Genomic DNA, 22,596 nt, shown 5'->3' on the forward strand with positions numbered 1-22,596 from the left:
CTCGTGTTGCACAAACACTAGGAGAGCACTAGCTTGATTGCACACTTGGGCACGATTCATCACTTGGCACCAACCTATATGTATGGGAGCAAAATGTTTCCTATTCCATGTATCCTCATGCACAAGTATCTCTTTTCATGCTCAACTCTCTTTTGCTTATAAGCTTATGATCTTTCTTTTCTTGCTTAAAAGCTTTTTTTGACTTTTTTTTCTTCCTCTCCACTTTTCTTATTGAGCCTCAACCACACATATGAGATAGGTATCACAAGATATGCACGGGAGCAAGCAATTGCACTATATGATATGTCCAATGATGCAATAATATGATATCGTATCACTATGGTGCACAAGTTTTCGCGAAGCCCGGCAATACTTGGATAGCTAGTCTCAATAGGTATGAAGGTATTCGCAAAGATGGTGGGGCTATTAAGATGTAATGGCAAGGAAGGAAATGTTTATGACGGAATGGATACCTTCGTCACACTTAACCTTTTACGAAGTCGGTGGGTAACCGGCCTTGCTTCCGGTTGAAGATGGTCTCAAAGGATGGATGGTCGTCGTCGATGTGGAAGCTTGTGGTGGATGTAGTCGATGGACCGATACAAGTCATCGGTGGTGGATGAAGATGTAACCGTCCCTAAGTAGCCGAAACACCTTAGGAGACTCAAATCACAACTCCAACAACCACAAATACCAAATGAACCAAAATGGGTTAGTTTGCGGAATTTGTATGTGGTGGTGCGGAAGTTATGGCGGAGCCTATGCAAAAGATGCAAAAATGGAGAAAATTTTTATGGAGTCAAATGGTGGTAAAACCAAGATGAGCAGCTCGGGCACATCGCTAGCTTTTCAACGAGTCAAAGAACACCCAAATCGGAGTTCGAGAGTGGAAGTTATGACCGAAAACGTAAAATGGATGCGGCTGATTTTGGGAGGGCCGTGCGCACGGGGTTCAAGGCCCGTGGACACGGGGTCCCATGCGTACGGTACACGTACCGAGGGCACGGGGTCACCTGAGACTTCGCGGGGGCCCGTGGGCACGGGGTAGGCGGAAAATTCACGATTTTCTTGTCAAATTCGATGGGGGAAAGAAAAATTGGGATATGGGGACGCAATAGGAGTTAGATCTACTTGCTAGACACCAGATCCACGGATCAAAATCAACAAAAACTCACAAGAAACTTCAAATCACAAAAAAATTGTTATGGCTCTTTTTGTGGGAAATTTTTGAAATTGGGCAAGAACAAGCAAAATTAGGCTAGTAAAACAAAGAGGGGGCTCCAATTTCGTGATAAACGTGGCTCTAGATACCAAGATGTTGTAGGGTGGAACCCTATGAAGAGATCTTTCATGAATTGAAAGGGGAATCCCCAAGAACAAGATGAACACAAGGAGGGAAAACAAGAGGAACACTCAAGAACAAGTCCAATCACACATCCACTAGACCAACAAACACACAAGATCCACAAGGTACATGAACAATCAAAGGGAAACAAGATACATGGTAGAGTTCATCCCAAATCCTATGAAGGAGATGAGGGCTTGATGATTCACTTGGGGAATCCTTCTCCCTTTGGAGGTCTTGATGATCCTAGGGATCCTTCTCCCTTAGGAGGTCTTGCACTCCAAGGGAGTCTTCTCCCTCAAGAGGAAACCCACAAGGGGAGATACATGAGCTAAGCTCTAATGTCTAGATCTATTCTTAGCTTTTTCTAAATGGAGGAGATGAAGGAGTATATATAGGTCCAAGGGATGAAGGGGTAAGTAGGGACGAGATGGGGATACAAGGGCCAAGCCCAATCAACCACGCACAGGGGCCCCGTGTGCACGGGGTAAGTGGAGCCCGTGCGCACGGGGTATCCAGAGACCTGACACATGAGCCTGTGCACACGGGGTCTGTGAGGCCCGTGGACACGGGGGTCCCGTGGGCACGGTACATGCCCGTGCGCACGGGGTCGCCTGGGAGCTGCTGCCTTCTTCTTGGCGCTTCCTTCTCTGCTTCCAGGCTTCCTTCTTGGATGGTGTAGATATTCTCTTCTTCTTGGACTCCTTCTCGATGAATGTGTAGCTCCGCTCACACCTATGTAGGCACACGAGAGAGGGGTCAAGTAGTATACAATCCTCGAGATGTACAAGTGGACACATGTAAAGGAGATGATTCACCTTTGTATGTATGAAGTAGATGTGGCACGTGTCACTTGCCAAATGGACTCTTGACATGGTGATGTCCGTAGGATGCTCCGCATCAAGGTTATAGGATGGTAATTGATTTCCGCAAATTAAATAAAGCTACTAAAAAAGATCATTACCCTTTGCCTTTCATTGATCAAATGCTAGAAAGATTATCCAAACATACACATTTTTGCTTTCTAGATGGTTACTCTGGTTTCTCTCAAATACCTGTGTGAGCTGACGATCAAGAAAAGATTACTTTTACTTGCCCTTTCGGTACCTTTGCTTATAGACGTATGCCTTTTGGTTTATGTAATGCACCTGCTACCTCTCAAAGATGCATGATGGCTATATTCTCTGACTTTTGTAAAAAGATTTGTGAAGTTTTCATGGATGATTTCTCTATTTATGGATCCTCTTTTGATGATTGCTTGAGCAACCTTGATCGAGTTTTGTAGAGATGTGAAGAAACTAACCTTGTCTTGAATTGGGACAAGTGCCACTCTATGGTTAATGAAGGTATTGTCTTGGGGCATAAAATTTCTGAAAGAGGTATTGAAGTTGACAAAGCTAAAGTTGATGCTATTGAAAAAAAGCCGTGTCCCAAGGACATCAAAGGTATAACAAGTTTTCTTGGTCATGCCAGTTTTTATAGGAGGTTCATTAAGGACTTCTCAAAAATTTCCCGTCCTCTGACTAACCTATTACAAAAAGATACTCCTTTTGTCTTTGATGATGATTGTGTAGAAGCATTTGAAATACTTAAGAAAGCCTTGATTTCTGCACCTATTGTTTAGCCACCTGATTGGAACTTACCATTTGAAATTATGTGTGATGCTAGTGATTATGCTGTAGGGGCTATTTTAAGACAAAGAGTTGATAAGAAATTAAATGTTATTCAATATGCTAGTAAAACTCTAGACAATGACCAGAGAAATTATGTTACTACTGAAAAGGAATTCTTAGCAGTTGTATTTGCTTGTGATAAGTTCAGACCTTATATGTTGATTCTAAAGTAACTATTCACACTGATCATGCTGCTATTAAATATCTTATGGAAAAGAAAGATGCTAAACCTAGACTTATTAGATGGGTTCTCCTACTACAAGAATTTGATTTGCATATTATTGATAGAAAGGGAGCTGAGAATCCCATTGTAGACAACTTGTCTAGGTTAGAGAATATTCTTGATGACCCACTACTATTGATGATAGCTTTTCTGATGAACAATTAGCTGTCATAAATGCTTCTCGTACTGCTCCATGGTATGCTGATTATGTTAATTATATTGTTGCTAAATTTATACCACCTAGTTTCACATACCAGCAAAAGAAAAAGGTTTTCTATGATTTAAGACATTACTTCTGGGATGACCCACACCTTTATAAAGAAGGAGTAGATGGTGTTATTAGACATTGTATACCTGAGCATGAACAGGAACAGATCCTACGTAAGTGTCACTCCGAAGCTTATGGAGGACACCATGCTGGAGATAGAACTGCACATAAGGTATTGCAATCCGGTTTTTATTGGCCTACTCTCTTCAAGGATGCCCGTAAGTTTATCTTATCTTGTGATGAATGTCAAAGAATTGGTAATATTAGTAGATGTCAAGAAATTCCTATGAATTATTCACTTGTTATTGAACCATTTGATGTTTGGGGCTTTGATTATATGAGACCTTTTCCTTCCTCTAATGGGTATACACATATTTTAGTTGCTGTTGATTACGTTACTAAGTGGGTAGAAGCTATTCCAACTAGCAGTGTTGATCATAACACCTCTATTAAGATGCTTAAGGAAGTTATTTTTCCGAGGTTTGGAGTCCCTACATACTTAATGACCGATGGTGGTTCACATTTTATTCATGATGCCTTTCGTAAAATGCTTGCTAACTATGATGTTAATCATAGAATTCCATCTCCTTATCAACCACAATCTAGTGGCCAAGTAGAACTTAGCAATAGAGAGCTTAAATTAATTTTGTAAAAGACTGTTAATAGATCTAGAAAGAATTGGTCCAAGAAACTTGATGATGCATTATGGGCTTATAGAACTGCATATAAAAATCCTATGAGTATATCTCCGTACAAAATGATTTATGGAAAAGCATGTCACTTACCTCTCGAATTAGAACATAAGGCATATTGGGCCATTAAAGAGCTCAATTATGATTTCAAACTTGCCGGTGAGAAGAGGTTATTTGACATTAGCTCACTTGATGAATAGAGAACCCAGGCCTATGAAAATGCCAAGCTGTTTAAAGAAAAAGTTAAAAGATGGCATGACAAAAGGATACAAAAGTGTGAGTTTAATGTAGGTGATTATGTATTGCTATACAACTCTCGTTTACGATTTTTTGCAGGCAAATTTCTCTCTAAATGGAAAGGTCCTTATGTTATCGAGGAGGTCTATCGTTCTCGTGCCATAAAAATCAACAACTTCGAAGGCACAAATCCGAGGATGATGAACGGTCAAAGAATCAAACATTATATCTCAGGTAATCCTATAAATGTTGAAACTAATATTATTGAAACCGTAACCCCGGAGGAATACATAAGAGACACTTTACAGAATGTTTCAGACTCCGAAAAGGAATAGGTATGTGGTACGGTAAGTAAACTGACTCCAAAACAGTTCTAATGGCATTTTTCTCCGTTTTGGAATATTTAAGAAAATAGAAAAATAAGAAGTAGACCGGAAAGGACACGAGGCTTCCACGAGGGTGGAGGGCGCTCCCTACCCCCCTAGGCGCGCCCCATGCCTTGTGGGCACCTCGTGCGCTCTCCGGACTCTGTTTTCTTGCACGATAATTCTTTTAGTCGGTAAAAATTCATTATATAATCTCCCGAAGGTTTTGACCACCGTATCGCAAATATCTCTTGTCTTTGTTTCGAGCTGTTTTTCTGACAGATCTAGGTCGCCATGTCGTCTTCAAGTGCCCCCAAGGATAAGTTCTTCGAGAAGGTCATCAACCCCTACCTCGCGGAGGTGCTGCAACACCCTCAAACCACGTAAAACAGGTTTGCAATCTATCACCATCGCTTCAAAGGGTTGGAGAACAGGTCAAGCCATGCAACAACAAAGAAGAAGATGTTGAACTCACCTCACCAACAACTAACCAAAAACCTCTCCTCGAAAGACACATTAACTACCAAGATCTGAAGGAAACAACAAATCTGAAGACACAAACTCTCACAGACCATTCGTCGATGTCGGATCAGAAGTCGTCGAGGTAGGGAGTGAGCGAATAGACCCCAACACGGCATCGTCACCACCCACCTCGCCGATGTCGCCGGGAAGCAAAAACCTAAGAAAAATAAAATGAAACAGACGTGTCCCCACTTCTCTTGCCGCCGGCGAGTCCATTGGATGGGGAAGAGGAGGATGACCGAGGCGACGACCGAAATTGTGGTGGCAGTGGCTAGCACAAGATTCCTTTTTACCAGAATAGGAATTATTATGTTTTTTTAGAGCAACATGAATATTATGTTTTCTTTAGGGCTTCAGGAGTTATATTTTTTTAGGCAATACAGGATTTTTTTTAGAATTATCAGAAATTATTATGTGACAGTGTAGGCCCCATTTTTCTGTGCCTTTTGCGCACGTTACAGAACTCGGCCCAGTAGCGGCCCATATTGCCAGCCCGTCTCTCTCCTGAGCGCCACAAGTTTTCACGTAACATTTCTAAAATCGCTAAAAAAAGTACAAAGATGCTGGTGACGCAGGTCATCCGAGCACTTACCAATTTCCTACTCCCTCCTTCCGGAAAAAGTTGTCCTCACCTTAGTTCATTTGTAAGTTTGCGAAAAAACCCTTCCACCTTTAAAACTGTTGCTAATCGGCCCCCCTGCTTCTTCCTCCTTCCTCCGTCACCCGCCCGCACCGTGGTCGCCCCAGCCACCGCCGGCGGCCGGCACCAGCCGTAGGGCCCAGAGCTCGACGACGGCCAACCTGCACCGGCCACACCGGAGGCTGCTCAAGCTCCTGCTGCTCCGTGGTCATCGGGAAGAACTGGAGCGAGGCCCTGGCCCCCGATCCGGCCCCCGCCAGCGAGGCCCTGGCCACGCTCTCCCTCGGCGCCGCTGACCTGCCCGTGGAGTTCGCCGCCGCCGGACACGAGATCGCCGGGGAGGACGAGTACGAGGGGTACGTGACAGCCGCGTCCAGAGGCGGGAGCAGCACGGCTCGAGGAGGAGGAGGACGGCTACGGCGACGCCGGTCCGCCCAGCCTCAGCAGCAGCGGCTACGCCGGCGAGCAGCGGGAACAGCGTCACCTCCAGTGCCAGCGCCGCCTGCCGCATCGAGGAGCCCGACCCCGCCCCGCCCCTCCGGCGCCGAGGCTGGGCGTGCGGCAAGAAGCACGCCGACGAGGTCCTGCTCCTTGTGCTGCCGCCAGAGCCCATAGCTCGTGTTCCTCAGGAAGAAGAAGAAGGTAAAATTCAGTTAAAATTTCAGGTTTCAGGTTTCAGTAAATTTCAGGTTTCAGGTTTCAGTAAATTTCAGGTTTCAGGGTTCAGTTAATTTGCTAGTACCCCAAACTCTGAGTTTACTGTGACTGCTCTTTCAAGTGCTGATGAACCTGCAAGATAATTGCTGAAGATAATTTGTAAACTTGTTGCAGACTGTGACTTGTGAGAGGCCGTCAGGTACAGCAGTAAACTGAAAATGTTGAAGCTACATCAGGATTAACACTTCGTGATCATGGGAGCAGTAGTGCTGGGAGTAGTAGATTATCTTCCCAGGAGGATTATCACACTGAGGAATAGTGCACAATTATGCTGATCAAAATTGATAGTGGATTGGCAATAATTTACAAGGAGCAAGTGATGTAGAGCAAAATTGAAAAGGGGCAAAACTGATCCTAAATAAGTGCACAATTTAGTTTTACTACTACTGTCAACATTCAGTTTTGACCGCAAGGTTCGAATATTTATTCTGAACATGCTGCAAGACCGTAAGGCTCTGAGTAATGACACTAGTCCTTTGTTCATCAATTGAAATATTATTAAGACCAGTAAATCATCATTTTCTTCTAAGTAATGACACAAGTTGTTACCTTCTTCAAGTAATTAAGGTGGGGGAGTTATCAGTACAGTAGTTTACACGGGATGATCCACTCCTTATGGTTGGAACAACATCAGCATGAAGATACAGATCAACTACAGTAGTTTACCACAAAACTAGAGTTACAGTAGTTTACTTGTTTGTTAGGACGAAAACATCTAAATTGAGCATCTACAAATTCAAGTTGGGGAGGTTGATGCATCCAGAATCATTTCAATTTTTTTACAGATCATTTCAAATTTGGAAAGAAGCATCCATTTGAAAAATGCTACTCCAGTCTCCAATAGCAACACAAAATATATGGAATTCTAGCTTTACCAAAAAATTGAGCATGGCATCTACAGGTTACAGAAAAATGAGCATCTTCTCTGCATTTATAAAGCATTAGGATAGTGAAAGTATTACTCACTTTGATGGAATTCTAGCTTGTGATGACCTGACAGTGACAAATGTTGCAAATTGATTGAAAGCACTGTAATTCAACCAAAAATCTACTCTGAACAGTGCTTGCAAATTCAGTAACTTAAACTAAGATACAAAAATTTGAGTGAATACTGCACTGTTTTCAGTGAGCAGTACTCCACTATTCAGTTTGATCTGGTATTAATCTAAGCTTGATCTTTTCATTATCTCTGAATTTCAAAATAGAGTCTACATACTGCAAAATTTGGCACTACATCCAGTTTGGCACTACATAAACCTCTAAATTCAGAGCACTACATCATCCAGTTTGGCACTACACGCAGCTCTAAATTCAGACTAAATCAAATCTGACATGCTGGACTACATCAACTGCAGGATTCCACTCTAAATTCAGACTACATCAACAGCAACCACTTGACCAGGATTTGGAGTAGTGCATTGCAAATCGAACTTGTGCTGCTGCTCCAACGTCGGTTCAGTACAGAAATATGTTGTGTTCGATTGAAGATTGTCAATCTTCCTTGTTTAATTCCTCAAGCCACAGAATAAGACTAGTCCACACATACACAAATTTGACGAAATTCAGAGCGCATCAGCATTGCACTGCACTATCAAGAAGACGAGGAAGAAATTCCAAGAGAACGAAGGGAGGAGAAGGGGGGAAAAGGAGACCTTTTCTCCGGCGAGCTCCTTAGTGAGCTCCTCCACTCTGGAGGCGGCACCCAGGATACCTTTCACCTTCGTGGATCCCGTCCAGCCGGCGCAGATGCGCGGCCCCGGCGGGAAGAAGAGAGACCGCTGCGGGGATCTCCTTCTCGCTGACGACTCCGAGGCTGCAGGTTGGTCGTCGGCGATCCTGGACCGCAGCCTCGCCCTGCGCCGTCGGCGAGGCCCAGCTGCTCCCTCTTCCGGCCAACGCGGCTGCCTCGTCGTGACCGAGGCGCAGAACAGCCGTGACCAGGAGACAGCTCCGGCAGTTGTCGCAGAGGAGCGGCAAGGGAGTGAAAAGGAACCCACTGTCGAGGAGCTGGTCTACTGGACGGTCATCTAGTCGTATCAACCAAATCCCCGTGGTCTTCCTGTCGTGATGTCCCAAATCGCCTGAAGAAGGTTCGATCTTTTCCCCTTCTCTTCGTGTTCATTGCAGAGTTTATTTCAGGCTATATGAATAACTTGCTTTCTCTTGTTTTCCTGTCAATGTCGGAGCACACACAACCGAATTAAACTCACTGATGGCCTTCACGTTGCTGAGTGTTGAGGAGGCAACCAGAAGTGATTGGATTACAAGTCAAGAACACCTACCAGGATGTGCTGGAAGGCCAAGACAGGGCGCTGACTGGTGGGGATGGCGAGGAGTTCTACTACCTAGTTGTCATCTACTAGAATCTTCAAGTTTTGTAGCAAGAGTTCCTCCTCTGGTTGTCTTTCGATGTGTTTATGCCAATTGATGGGCCCTGTTAGGCTGTTATTACAGAGTCCGGTTCTTGTGTTCAAGTCGATAAGTTAGGATGTAATCCACTTGTTTGATAAATAAATTGATCTACTTAAGCTGAGTTGTGATGTGCACTCACATCGGGCTACTGTTTTGTGTCCTCTGCAGCACTGGCATTGCCTCCACCGTCTCTGTTATCTTTCACCTTATTCCTCCTTCCTATTCCTCAGTAACTGTTTCACCCCGAGTAACTGCCCTTAATACCTCTGCAGCGGCTGTGGCCGCGAAGGTCGGATGCAGTGCCTAGGTGCTTCTTGGCTAGTGATTCTGGCCTATATGATTATCTCAATATTTTAGATAAACCCACTGCCTTATTAGATTTATATTAATGTCAATTGGTAGGTCATGGTTATATAATGTTTATTTTCTGTATTTTCAGATTTAGAATTTTCAAAGCATTAGTTGTTTGAGACCTGCAATTTTCTGATGGTTGCAATTAAGATTTCTCTAGTGACAGGCTTGGTGTGATTTATGAAGTGATCAATTTTTAACTGATTGCTGCGTGAGGTGCCATTAAGGTTCGATCTACTCTAGTATTGTGAACTGTGATGATTTGATGTTTATTCAGTTTGTATGTTTTAATTGAAACTTATCCAAGCACTAGGCTGTATGTAGCCATGTGTTTTATATGATGCTGTGTGTTGACAAGGACACTTCTCTATTTTGTAAACAAATGCTAATTGTTTTAGTCAATCCATGTTGTCTAAGCAAATGTTTCACTTTTCTGTTGGAGTTGGAGTTTCCTTTTGTTGTTTAAAGTTTATGCACGGTCAAATGTATGAACTAATTAATGATTGCAGTACATATAGGTGCATGCAAAGTTCTAAATTCAGATTCAAAAAGCAGTGGAGTGGCTTGATCTTTGCATACCTTTTCTGATGCAGGATACCTAATTTTCACTAACAAAATCGGAATAAACCTCCCCAAATTCTTAGAGAGGTTTCAGAATTCAGAAATCCTTCATAAGTTGTCCAACATTTTCCGTCTTTTACATGTCTTAAGCCACGATTTGCGCTGTTATATTCATACGACTAAAGAATTACGAGCTTCATATTTCTATGATCCCTGATTTCTCTCCTATTTTCTCTTCATTTTTTTTTCTGGGAAAACACAAAGGACCTTTGCGTTTCATTTCATTGAAAGGGTAGAACTATGATTACAATCCTCCTAGGAGGCATGGGTTACAGATAGATGGGAGGAAGGCAGTGGACATCCCAGGTTGAGGGTAAGACAGTTCTAGTCCTAGAGCGCTGGCCATTGCCCAAGAAGAAGTTTGGTCCTTGATCCTGCGTACAAGTGTAGCAATAGAAGGACTGACATTGTCATGTCTTCATTTTGTCCCCGTACAGGCTTTGAGCTGCTTTTAGTTTATTCCTTGATATGTTCTTTGATGCAACATAAGCTTGATGCTGCAAACTACGAAATTCATCGCCGCATGCAAAAAGATAAATGTATATATAGTTCTGTCCTAAATGTTTAGGTGACCTTATATATGTGAAGTGTATAGACGTTTTGCCATATTAAGCAGTGGCTACATAATATAATATCTTCCTACTACGTAGAGTAATAAACTATCACAGGCAACTTCCAAGTTCTATTTTTCTGAATTATTTTCTTAACCAAAGTATATAGTGGGTTGCGTGTGGTGTAATAACTTGCATTGCGTAGCCGTTTGCTGCTTGCACCATAAGGCTAGATTAGTGCAAGAGCTTTATTGCCTCTGTGAGTAAATTTGTCTGAATTAATCTCTAGTTCTTCCATTTTGTATTACTTTTATATCAAATTGCTCTGGTGAACCTGACGGGCAACATGGAGGGCTTAATGACTCAAGTATGATGATATTACTTCAAGGTATGTGGCCCTTTTGCCATATTTGGCATACCATATAGTTCATCTGATTGTAACAAATCTGAATTATTAGCAATACCTTCAGAAATAAAAAAGACAAAAGGATTAAGATCTTCTAGTCTTTCCTATAGATGGTGCATTATATGAGGACCCAACATTTGAGGCGATTCTCATCCTCAAACTGTATATAATCTCTTGATCATATAACACTGTTTTAAGGACATTTCAGTTTTACGGTACTGAACATTTCAAGGTGATTTTGAAACTCCTTTTGTGCGGGTCCAATCTACTCGTTAATTCCGCGGTGATCACACTTATAAAAATCGTGGAAAAGAAAATATTTGAGTTATATATGGAAAACCTGAATTGGAAATATTAGCTCATATTTGGAAGTATTTAATAATCTTTCCTTGTTTACCAAAGGGAAGAAACAGAATTATATTCATAGAGCTAAGTAGTTTCTGTTAGACACATATTTTGTGCATGTCAGCTTCTCTAGTTGTTCTACATGGCTTGATGAGTAATATTATCCATATAAGTAATGTTTTACCCAAAGTTATTGATTTTTTCATATTTGTACTGAGATATCTGATTAAAATATTAAATTATTATGTAAGATCGACATTTCAATACACACATGACTTATTTTAAATCATGTTTTATTCAGCATTTGTTCTATCCTCGTTGCAGTAGGTGTTCATATTTTGCATATTCTCCTATCCGTGTGTAACAATACAACAATATATGTAACTTCTTTTTCTTGTTTCTTTGTTAACACTGGAGACTTTACAACCATATAATCATAGTGACAGCAGTGGCCGCACCACCTTTGCCAACGTGCAGAACTGACGCGGCGATGGGGCTGTACAAGAAATAACCGGAGAGAATTCAAGATACAAAGCGGATGCGGAAGAGAGAGGCAGGGAAGAGGCACCGGTTGACGCCGACGGTAAATAATTCTTCTCTACCATACCGTATTATGTTGAGTCAGAAGCCCTGTTCTACAGTTCTTGTGGAAACAAACAGTTAGACAGTTCCTTTCTAAAGCAGAGTGATTATGGAATGACTGAATGTGGATTCCAACAGACCTTCACTTCATCCTTCAGACCTTCACTTCATCCTTCAGACCTTCAAAGTTGCTGTAGCTATCTCTCTACAGAACCAATCCATCGAATCAAACTACATATAGTTTCATGAACAATTATTTATTCATGTTTGATAGAAACACAGGGGAAGTTTGCGATAATGTGCATAGAAAACAATATTGCATTGATTCAATAACCCAACCTAAAATTAGATAACTCCCTGAATACCAGAAGGCCTATTGAATAATTCCATGACATAAACATAGGTTTCTCCCTTAGTTTGGAAAGTAGCCACACCACCACAGAGTTTACAGATTACAGAACTACCAAAAGCACACAAAAAATACCAGCAGAACAGCCACCCGAGATTCACTCTCATGTGCTGGAAAGTTAAAACTAACGCTTCTCATTGTGACGAATGATGTCGACCATCATCGTAAGCTTCCTCTGGTCCGTCATCAGCTGGAACAGACATATGTCTTTGAGTTTCAGATGGTTGTCGTGGGCAAACTCACGCCAACCTCCCCTGAGCATCTTCGCGTCGCCAATCCTCGGGTTCACCTTGACTTCCCATGTCTTGCTCTTCTCTGCCCTCAGGAGTGTCACAGTCTGCGCTCCAGCTGGTAGATACTCAGCAGCATAGTTCCTGCAAATAGTCTGTTACACAAAATGTTGCATTAAAACAACAGGTTAGCTGAAATCTTACCAGGTTTAAGAACACAATGAATAATAACACATCCCATTGGCAGCTGAAATGTGTAAAGAATAGATCTTGATCGACTTACTACGGCATACAGGCTGTTGTCACCAACACTGCTCTTGTTCATTACTGACGCATAAATGGGAACATCGGACTGAAGGGAGCGAGCTCTCTTGTCGACATACATCTCCTGCTCCCTGGTCAGACATGCAGTGGATGATATTATGTAGGGACGTTTCCGAGGCCCTCTGGATTTATTAGACTCGACAGGCCCCTGACGTGCTTCGTGACCATGGCTGTGAACCGAAGAAGGCTCATTTCCTCCTGGAAACATTTCTAAAACGAATCAGAAAGGAGAGAACTGGAAGTGCACCAATTTGTTTCAGCCTACCGAGGGCATCTTGATGTACCATCACCTGGTTCCTTCCTAACATTGGTTGTCGAAGTTGCCTTTGCCCTGGTTCTACCATCAGTTGTGCTTGCTCTTTTAGGGGTAGCTGAACTAACCCTTGTTTTGCCATGAGTTGAGCTTACTCTTTTAGGACCAGTTCCGCTTCCACCGGAATGAAGCATTGATTTGCGAAGTAGATGTACTCTAAGTGATGTGAATGTTCTTCCAGTGCCCTTCTTCATTTTTTCAAAGATGCAGATATCTCCCACCTGTACTTGAGTGTCGCGAACAAAGTCTAACCAACCAGGCCCACAAAGGATGGCCCCGCGTTTATCTTTCCTAATGTGCAATCTGGGATGCCACTTCTTGCTCTTGCCTGGGCGCTGCAGTGTCACAGTTTGACTTTTAGGTGGGAAGTGTTCAACTGCATAGCCTTTGGGAATGACCTAATTCCAGATGGCACAGTATCAGCGACAGATCAACAAATATGATTAGGCTGACAGAGAGTAACTCCAGCCTGATGTAAAGTGTTTTATTTGCACATAAAATTTTCATTGAAGCACATGATCTGTCAAGTAAGTTGACTGCATATCCTAGAGCATATGTGCTACCAGAAAAAAAAAGTGATGCTAGTATCTAATAAATTGCCAACTTTACAAGAAAATCTGAGCACATTGCTTACCTGTACATGGTAACTTAAACAGCTATCTTATAGAACTTCGCAACTGCATTTCATGTATATCTAACTTAAAGATGCACAACGTTCCCTGGCTAGATGCTACAATGTGCAATGTATATTTTAGTATCTGAAAACAGAACTGTCTTCATTTTACTGAACTCAAATAATTATCAGTGATTCACACTTTCCTTTTTCTTCACGCAATCAATATAAAAGCACAATTATATCAAATATGCAATGGATTAAAATGCTCATGCAGAAATCTAAAAATTAAGCATTTAAACATTATGAACGACAACTTTGGCAAAATCAAACAGTAAAACATACAAGAGCAGAAGTTTGTGACTTGACATAGCTCGGCTTCATGACAGCCACGAACACAGGAATTTCAGCTCCAACATCCTGGATAAGCGTAGTTACTTTCTCATCCTGTACTCTGGATAGAGTTCTTCCCCGAGCTAAGACATAATCTTGCCGTGAAGGTGTGTGGCCATCATCTAGCTCAAAGGATGATTCGTGTTCCGAAGGAATGTCCTCAGTGCCTTCTTCTGTACAGATGTCAACAATGAAAACGTCAATGATAAAATCTAATAGAGAATGTATTTTGAACACGTAATTCAGAAAGTAATGCTAATGCAGAACAGAATCAAAATGTAACCTGAATCCCCAGATGAGGAGTATTCTATGTCTGTATTTGCAGGCTCAGTTTCTTCTCCTGTACATAATCTCGATGGTGAAAACGGTGACAATAGGATATAATATAAATTCTATTGTGAACACATAATTCAGGAAGTAATGTTAATGCAGAAAAGGATCAGAATGTAACCTGAATCCTCAGACGATGAGTATATTGCGTCTGTATTTTCGTTCTCAGTGTCTTCTCCTGTACATAATCCCAACGGTGAAAACGACGGCAATATAGTTATAATATAAAATGTAATGTGAACAATAACTGAGAGAGTGTCGGTGCAGAAGAGAATCAAAAGGCAACCTGAATTCTCAGGTGAGGAGTAATTTAAGGTTGTCTTCGCTGCTTTTCTAGGATGGCTTGAGTTACCCCTTCCACACGTAGCAAACCTTTTGCTTCCTGATGATCTTGTGGCATAATCACGGGAGCTATTTGAAATATTAACAGAATCCGCACCTCTTTCTTCAACATTACTAACAATGTTGATGCCAGGGCAGAAGAACACCTTTTCACAATCATCAGAATCAAGGACCAGAACCTCAAAACGGGATTTCTCAATGTGACGAAACAACAATGAATCATTCTCTTCTATGTGATGTTCATCTATAAATGCCTGCCATCCACGGTGGAGGACTGTATTACCCATGCGCTTGGAAACTTCAAAGACATACATATTACCATTAGAAGATTCTAGTTCGATGGTTCTTGAGATCTTTCCCCCGAAATTATCTATGAACTTCTTTGGTATGATCTGAGAAAAAATTATGTAAACATATTAGTATGAAGTATAAACACAACAATTTCATAGTTTTCGACAGTGATGACTGCAGCAAAAAATACGATATAGATGCAGTGTGAGAACTATGTTCTAGTAGACTAGTCAGGAAATAGATTAATAAATGGAGTTTGATTACATGATTAACATTAACCAGAAGTTCATGATTACACAATGGACAATTAACTTTGAAATTAGAAAACACACAATGTTGATCGTCATATTGAGCTTTGAAGTTCTTTTGGTACAATGTTTCAGCCTTACAGGAATAATAACTGCAGGACACTGGAACCAATAAGTTTGACTACAGATTTTGCTCATTAGCAATATGTTCAGTATCTATTCACTTCTTTCTATTTGTTTAACAGCAGAACTGCCATTAGTTCAACCAACCAGTAGGCAACTATCAGTGTCAAAAAAAGAAAAATATTAGTAGGCAACTATTCAGCACAAACCTAACTAACCCTGCATGTTAGCGGTGAACAAAAGATAAATAGAGCTTGATTACATGACTAATATTTAATATTAACAGAAGCTTCACAATGGTAAAACGCATGATTAGCTTCAGTAAAAAACACCACTCCATTGTCATCTTGAGCCTTGAAGTTCATTTGCTACAACGTTTCAGCCTTACAGGAATAACTGCTGGACTGGAATCCATGAGTTTAGCTACAAAACTTATTAACAATGGCAAAACGCATGATTAGCTTCAGAATCTATTCACTTCTTTCTATTTGTTTAACAACAACTGAACTGCCATCAAGTTTATGCAACTGGTAGGCAACTATCCATCACAAACCTAACCAACCCTGCATGTTAAACTGTGAACAGAAGATATCTGGGCACACTTGAGAGAGACTGAAATCATAACAGACTTACCATGCCATGTCTAAAATCAGCACCCATGTGCCTGCGGAAACACTTCATCTTTTCATCCAAATGGTCCGCATATCTCTTGCAACAGTCACAAAGTTTCTCCATCTGGGATGCTGCTAATCCAGTCCCGTGAACTGAAATTTGCAGCTAATGTCAGTTGCACATTCAACAAAGCAATGAAAAATCGAACTCTAATGTCAGTCTCACGGGGGTAATTTCTCCCTCCTAGAGAGTAAGATTGCTCTTGTGTTATGTCACTCTTCACACATTCTTGTTTATTCTACCTTCAAACCCCAAAAATATATATGCACAGAATCTTCCTATTGAAAAATTGTAAATAGTACAGAGCTGAAAACTGTAAATATGCACAGAATGTTTCTGCAGCAAGGAGAGACAGCAAGTGGACTCAGGTGCGAAAGTAGAAACACCAGTAAACGATCGAACAAATCAAAGCAAGTAAATATGCTTTTTATATGCTGACATTCAACAACTCTGGTTTTTTTTTCCTCCAAAAAACAACAACTCAGATTTTAGTTTTAGAGTAAAAGGGATGAGTAGGACGCATGGCAGAGGAAACACCTTACATTTGCAAAGAAGCTCCAAGAGATACAAATGGTGATTGAGAGAGAAAACCTCAAAGCTGCTGATTACGTATGCTGGTAATCATTCATATCGGTCTTGAAAATGTATTAAAAAACATGTCTGTGTTGAGAAAAACCTTGAAGAAAGGTAAAAAATATATCTTGAAATGGAGTATATGCTTTGGCGCAGCAGAGATGAACAATCTTGAAGAAAGGCAGTGATACTTGGCTTTTCAAAGATGCCTGCACCAGGATTGCTGCTGCTCTAGAGCCAGAGTGCATCCGGCATTCCAGTCACTCCGGGCAACAAGCCAACAATGCAGCAAGTACCAGCAAGTGCTCCGTGGAGAATAAAAAGGAGCTCATGACAACAGTCAGAAGCAATTGAACCTCCAACTGCCAGCCTTCAACTTCCAAGAAGCAAAAGAGCTACTCCCACCTAGCTCTGCAGAGCCATGTCGAGTCACTTCAACTGGTCACTACAACAGCCCATTAGGCTGGTCGTAATGGTAGTATCATAGTTAGTATCATGCATGTCAACTAGACAATTTTGATGAGGTGGCATAGTATTAAATGAAGAAAGAGAGGGTGTAGTATCATATCATGATGCACTTTTTCTTTGGTACAACCCCTGGAAACATCAACGGTCCAGATCGTCCTATACCCCTTCGTCTGAAAACTTAAAAAAGGGTAGGATGGTCATTGCCCCTGCCCCTCCCCCAGTCCCGCCCCCGCGACGTACCCGCGCGGCCCGTCGACGTACGTACGTGTACGTTTTTTTTTCTGTGACGACGTACGTTATTTTTACCACGTCGGTGGTCAAACCGCGCGTCGCCCGGTGAAAGCGCGTCGTGGCGCGTGAACTGCGGCCCGCCGCCCCGTCCCGTCCGTCCCCTCGTCTGCCGCCCCGCCGCCCCGTCCCCTCGTCTGCCGCGCCGCCGCCCTCGACTGTCGTCGAATTGATAGCCCAACCACCCGTCCGCCCGCTGCCCCGCCGTCTCCCTATAAATCTCACCCCCGTCCGCCCGTCGCCGCAAACACCGCTCCTCCCCGCCCGTCGCCGCAAACACCGCTCCTCCCCGCCCGTCGCCGCAAACACCGCTCCTCTCCCGTCTCCACCTCCCAAAAGGCCGCCGGCGACATGTCGTTCCACAGCGGCAGCAGCTCCGGCACCGGCGGCGATGACGGACCCAGCGCGTGGCCGTCGAGCCTGAGCACGCCGGAGACGGAGGAGCTTTACCGGTTCGGGCTCCTCGTGCCGCCGGGTTGCCGTCTTCCGCACGACTGGAAACTCGACAAGGACGGCTACCCGACGCGCGGGCCCGGCGCCACCGCGGAGGAGAAGCGGACCGGCGGCCGCAACAACATCGCCGGCCGTCATGCGTTCTGGGACGGCAAAGACTACGCCGCCGTCATCGGCGCGTACCGGCTGGCGGAGTCCGGCGTCACGCCTGACCTCATCGGCGACCGTCGCCGCCTTCTTGTCCCGCGCCCCCGTCCAGCAGCGCACGGCCGTCAGGCTCCTCCACCACCTACGCCGGCGCCCGCCGATCCCCCCGCCCCGCCGGAGGTGGAACTGCCGCCGGAGCAGTTGGTTCTTCGGGAGGATGGCGATCCCGACGATACGCCGGGTTACCTCGTCGCCCTGCGCGCGTCGGCGGCTGCAGCGGCGGCTGCAGAGGCGGCGGCGGCTGCAAGGGAGGCCGCCGAGCAGGCGGCAGCGATCCAGGCGGCGGCGGCGATTCCGCCAGTGGTCCCGCAGGCGGAGGCGGAGGCGTCGGAGTCGTCGGACGACGACGTCATCGACTGGGAGCGGTTAGCCCAGGTCAGCGACGACGATGACGACGACGGCGGGGGTGACGGCAATGACGGCGCGGAGGTCGTCGATCTGTTGGCTAGCGACGACGAGGAGGAGTAGTTTTTTTTTAAAATGTTCTAAGTATGAACTATGTATAGTTTAGGTTCGAAAAAACTCATTTGGTTTCGGTATTGTTGAATGGACTATGTAAAATATCTCTATGTTCAATCTAGTTTGTTCGAGTCTTGTTTAAATTTGTCTTCAAAGTTTGTTCAAAAAATTAGCTAAATATTGAACGCTTATTTTGAGAAAAATTGAAAATTTTCCAACCCATGCATAAAAATGTTCACAATATATTTAAAAAATTTGCATCAAATATACATAGCACAGAATAAGGTATGCAATTATCGAAAAATTGTAGAATAAAAAAATCATGAAAACACATAAAATAAAAAATAAAAAGTGTATCTAAATGTTTATAAAGTGTTTTAGAAATGTTCAGATTTTGTTTAAATATGTCCATATAGTAAAGCCGGTGGATGAAAAAAATTGAAATTTTGAAATAAAAAATACAACAAATAAAAAACAAAAAAAATTAAAAAGGTGAGATATTTTAATTCATTAACATTTTCTGAAATATTATTAAATTCATTAACATTTATGAATCAGAGAATATTTTTAAATTCATTAACATATATGAATACAAGAATTTGTTATATTTTTTGTTTTATATATGAATAACAAAATTAAAATATATGAATACAAGAATTTATTTTTTATTTTTTTAACATATATGAATAAAATACAAGAATTAAAAAGGTGAGATATAACAAATAAAATACAAGAATTCATTAACATATATGAATACAAGAATTTGTTAACATATATGAATTTGTTATATATTAATACAAGAATTTGTTAAATTAAAAAGATTCATAAATATTTTTAAATTCTTTAAATTTATGAACCAGAGAATATTTATAATTCGTTAATATTTATGAATTCGATAATTTTTGAATTCATTAACATTATCTGAAATAGTTTTAAATTCATTAGCATTTATGAATTTTCTGGAATATTTTTAAATATTTGTAAACCCATCATTTTAAATATTTTCCGGAAAATCATAGAAAATCCATACGGACTCGAAACGGGACAAATTTTTGCGTGCGTGCCCTGCTAGGGCACAGTAGCACGTGGAAAAAAATTGGGCACGTTTGGCGGATGCGAAGCGGAGACGTGCGACCGAGGGTCCCCTCCGGCCATACCGAAATCACCCTCTTCCACAGCAAGTACCTGAGCGGTTTGACGGATTGCACCCAACTTTTGCCAGCGCGTGTGGGGCCCCACCCGAGCACCCCACGGCCAAAATGAACGAAATCCGACAACGAACGCACGTTGCGTCACGTCCGGGCAGTATTTTCTTGGTTTTCGGCCCAGAAAATCGTAGAAAATCCATACGGACTCGAAACGGGACAAATTTTTGCGTGCGTGCCCTGCTAGGGCACAGTAGCACGTGGAAAAAAATTGGACCCATTTGGCTAAGTTAAAAAAAGAGCCTATTTGATTAAGTTAATAAAATTGGGCACGTTTGGCTAAGTTAAAAAAATTGGTTAAGGTAAAAAAATTTGATACAGTTAAAAAAATGTGCCTATTTTATTTAGTTAAAAAAATGAGGCCCTGCACAAAAAAAACGCCGGCCGTCTCGCTAACCGACGTACATGCGTGCATGGGGCCGTCCCACTAACAACGACGCCGCAATCAGCGCTCGGGCGACGTCGTTAGCCGACGTGCATGCAAATTTTCCTTCTACGTCAGCCCGTCTCGCCGCCGCCGCGATCTACACGTGCTGCCAGCGTACGACGCCCGTCGCCCCACACTCCAAAACGGCGCCGGTGCGGCCGCGCCGGCCTGCCCTGACCTGACCCGTCGCCCTCTATACGCTGCCGGTGCCTCTCCCACCGTCGCCCCACCGTACAAACGTCGTCGGTGCGCCCGCGCCGGCTTGCGTCTCCTGACCCGTCGCCCTCTATACGCCGCCGGTGCCTCTCCCACCGTCGCCGTCGCCGTCGTGTAAGTTTTTTTTCCAGTTTTTTATACGACGAGGCTCATAGCAGTATGATGGTATGTGACGAAATCTATTTGATGCAGTATGAATATCGACGGTGTGATTCCATGTTCTGTTCAAAAGTGGGTTAGCCTAGTTGACAAACTGTCACCCAGTCAGAAATTCAGGTTTTATGAAACGGATATGCAGGGCATGTTTAGAATACCATCGATAAAGATGCGTGATTTTTTGCTTCACTTTTTACTCCAAGGTTACAATCCGAGTAGCAAAAAATTCATGGTTGAAGAGAGTTCTGGAAGTACTGCTGGATGTAAAGCTCTTATTTCACTAAGGCCTGATGATGACTCCATATTTGGTTGGAAAAACAATGGAGTGGATGTTTTTGGGTTTCTTAGTACTGAAGGAGAAAAAGCAACCAAAAAAATACATGTTAGTTTTGTTAGCAAGAAAAATAAGATCATGATTGATGATCTCATAGAAAAGATTGTGAAGAATAAGAGCACTGATGATGACTTTATTCGGATGACATTTCTGGTTCTCTTAGGAACTATAATTGCTCCAGTGTCTCATGAATACGTTCCGAAAAAATACTATGCCTTAGTGCAAAATATTAAGTTGATAAGGAAGTTCAACTGGAATGCATTCACTTCACGATTCTGTTTATCGGAGATTGGTAAGCTTCTGCAGGACGGCCATGTTAGGCAGTGGCCCCAGGGGAACCTCGCCCTTTTGCAAGTACGTTGTATTTATTAATTTCAACACTTTTGTTATAAAATGTCATGGAAGAACATGTAATTTAATTAGTTTATGTGTTTTGCAGTACCTATACTGGGAGAAGGTGCAACCAATCACCGGTCCAAAATATGATCCGTTGGCATTGTTGAGCTCGCTGATGAGGAACTGGACGGAAGATATGGCTGTGAGAAGAGACAAATACGACTATGAATATGGTCGTGGTGTTGGGATGGTAATCCTAGTAATCATGTTTTTTTTACATTTATGAAATAAAGTAAAGTGTGCATATGGTTTGTATGTATAATTCTCTTGTTGCACTTGTAGATTGATGACAACATTACAGAGGAGTATAGGCTGAAAAAAATTGCGGAAGAAGAAGCTAAAAAAACCAAGAAAGCTAGTAGCAAAAAATCTAACGTTACTGGAACGAGGAAAGAGGGCAGTACCTCAGAGGCTTCGAGCCAGAAGCCTACTATGGACCGGATTTTGAGTGAGATGAATGAGCTTCGGAAGGAAATGCTTCGTTTGCCAGAGTTATGCGCACAGGTAACACTTGAGCACGTCACTTTAATGTCCATCAGTGAATTGAAGAACTAAGATGAAATGTTTTCTTGCAGAGGATGATTGAGAAACTGAACAAAACCGGCGTCTCCTACAAACCCAGTAACCTGGAAGAGGACGAAGAGAATCTGTACGGAGGCATTAATGAGTCTTCAAACGATGGTGGACGTCCGAAAAAAGAGTTTGTATATCAAAAAGATGATTCAGACCGGTTCCGCACACCTTCCAAAATGAATTTGCAAAAGGATGATGACGGCGTTGATGTAACTTCTAGTGGAAACACACCTTTTTACTGCACACCTGAGTACTGCGGTAGTTTCAAGGGTGATATGGATGATCCTACCCAAGTACCAGAAGTATCAGATGAAAAAGCTGCCACATCTTTAGAGACGGACGAAATCGCATCGCATGCGTTGCTTGGTTCTCAAGGAGTACAAGAGGAAGTGGAGGAGGTTACTGGCAGGCGCAAGCGCAAAGGATCACAACATGTCAAGTCTCCTTATGTGGTCCCTAAACCGAACAAACGTGCAAAACGTTCTGCCAAAGGAAGTAAGTTTTTTGTGTTTCTAATTGTTATTGTGTAATAATTATTTATGTATTTGCGTTTATAATTATTTGAGTTGTGCGTTACAGAATTGTTTTAAAATGGTGGTGTTA

General features: G+C 42.6%; 1 protein-coding gene and 1 long non-coding RNA gene across 2 annotated transcripts; one reads left to right on the forward strand and one right to left on the reverse strand.

Annotated features, from left to right (window-relative positions):
• The first annotated feature begins 5,708 nt into the window (after positions 1–5,708).
• On the forward strand, positions 5,709–9,255 carry LOC125550607. Its single transcript, XR_007301709.1, has 2 exons — positions 5,709–6,607; positions 6,797–9,255. It is a non-coding gene; the product is annotated as an uncharacterized LOC125550607 (long non-coding RNA).
• Positions 9,256–12,255: 3,000 nt separating this feature from the next.
• Positions 12,256–18,909, reverse strand: LOC125554591 (B3 domain-containing protein Os03g0620400-like). The gene is given in 11 exon segments (XM_048718104.1): positions 12,256–12,744; positions 12,873–13,123; positions 13,198–13,624; positions 14,185–14,405; positions 14,684–14,752; positions 14,936–15,296; positions 16,200–16,330; positions 17,003–17,034; positions 17,036–17,116; positions 17,848–18,583; positions 18,861–18,909. Coding segments are annotated over 11 exon segments (2,619 nt in total). The 3' UTR covers positions 12,256–12,483.
• Positions 18,910–22,596: the final 3,687 nt, after the last annotated feature.

Source organism: Triticum urartu, chromosome 4 (assembly GCF_003073215.2).
Source record: "Triticum urartu cultivar G1812 chromosome 4, Tu2.1, whole genome shotgun sequence".
In the NCBI taxonomy this organism is placed as follows: domain Eukaryota; kingdom Viridiplantae; phylum Streptophyta; class Magnoliopsida; order Poales; family Poaceae; genus Triticum; species Triticum urartu.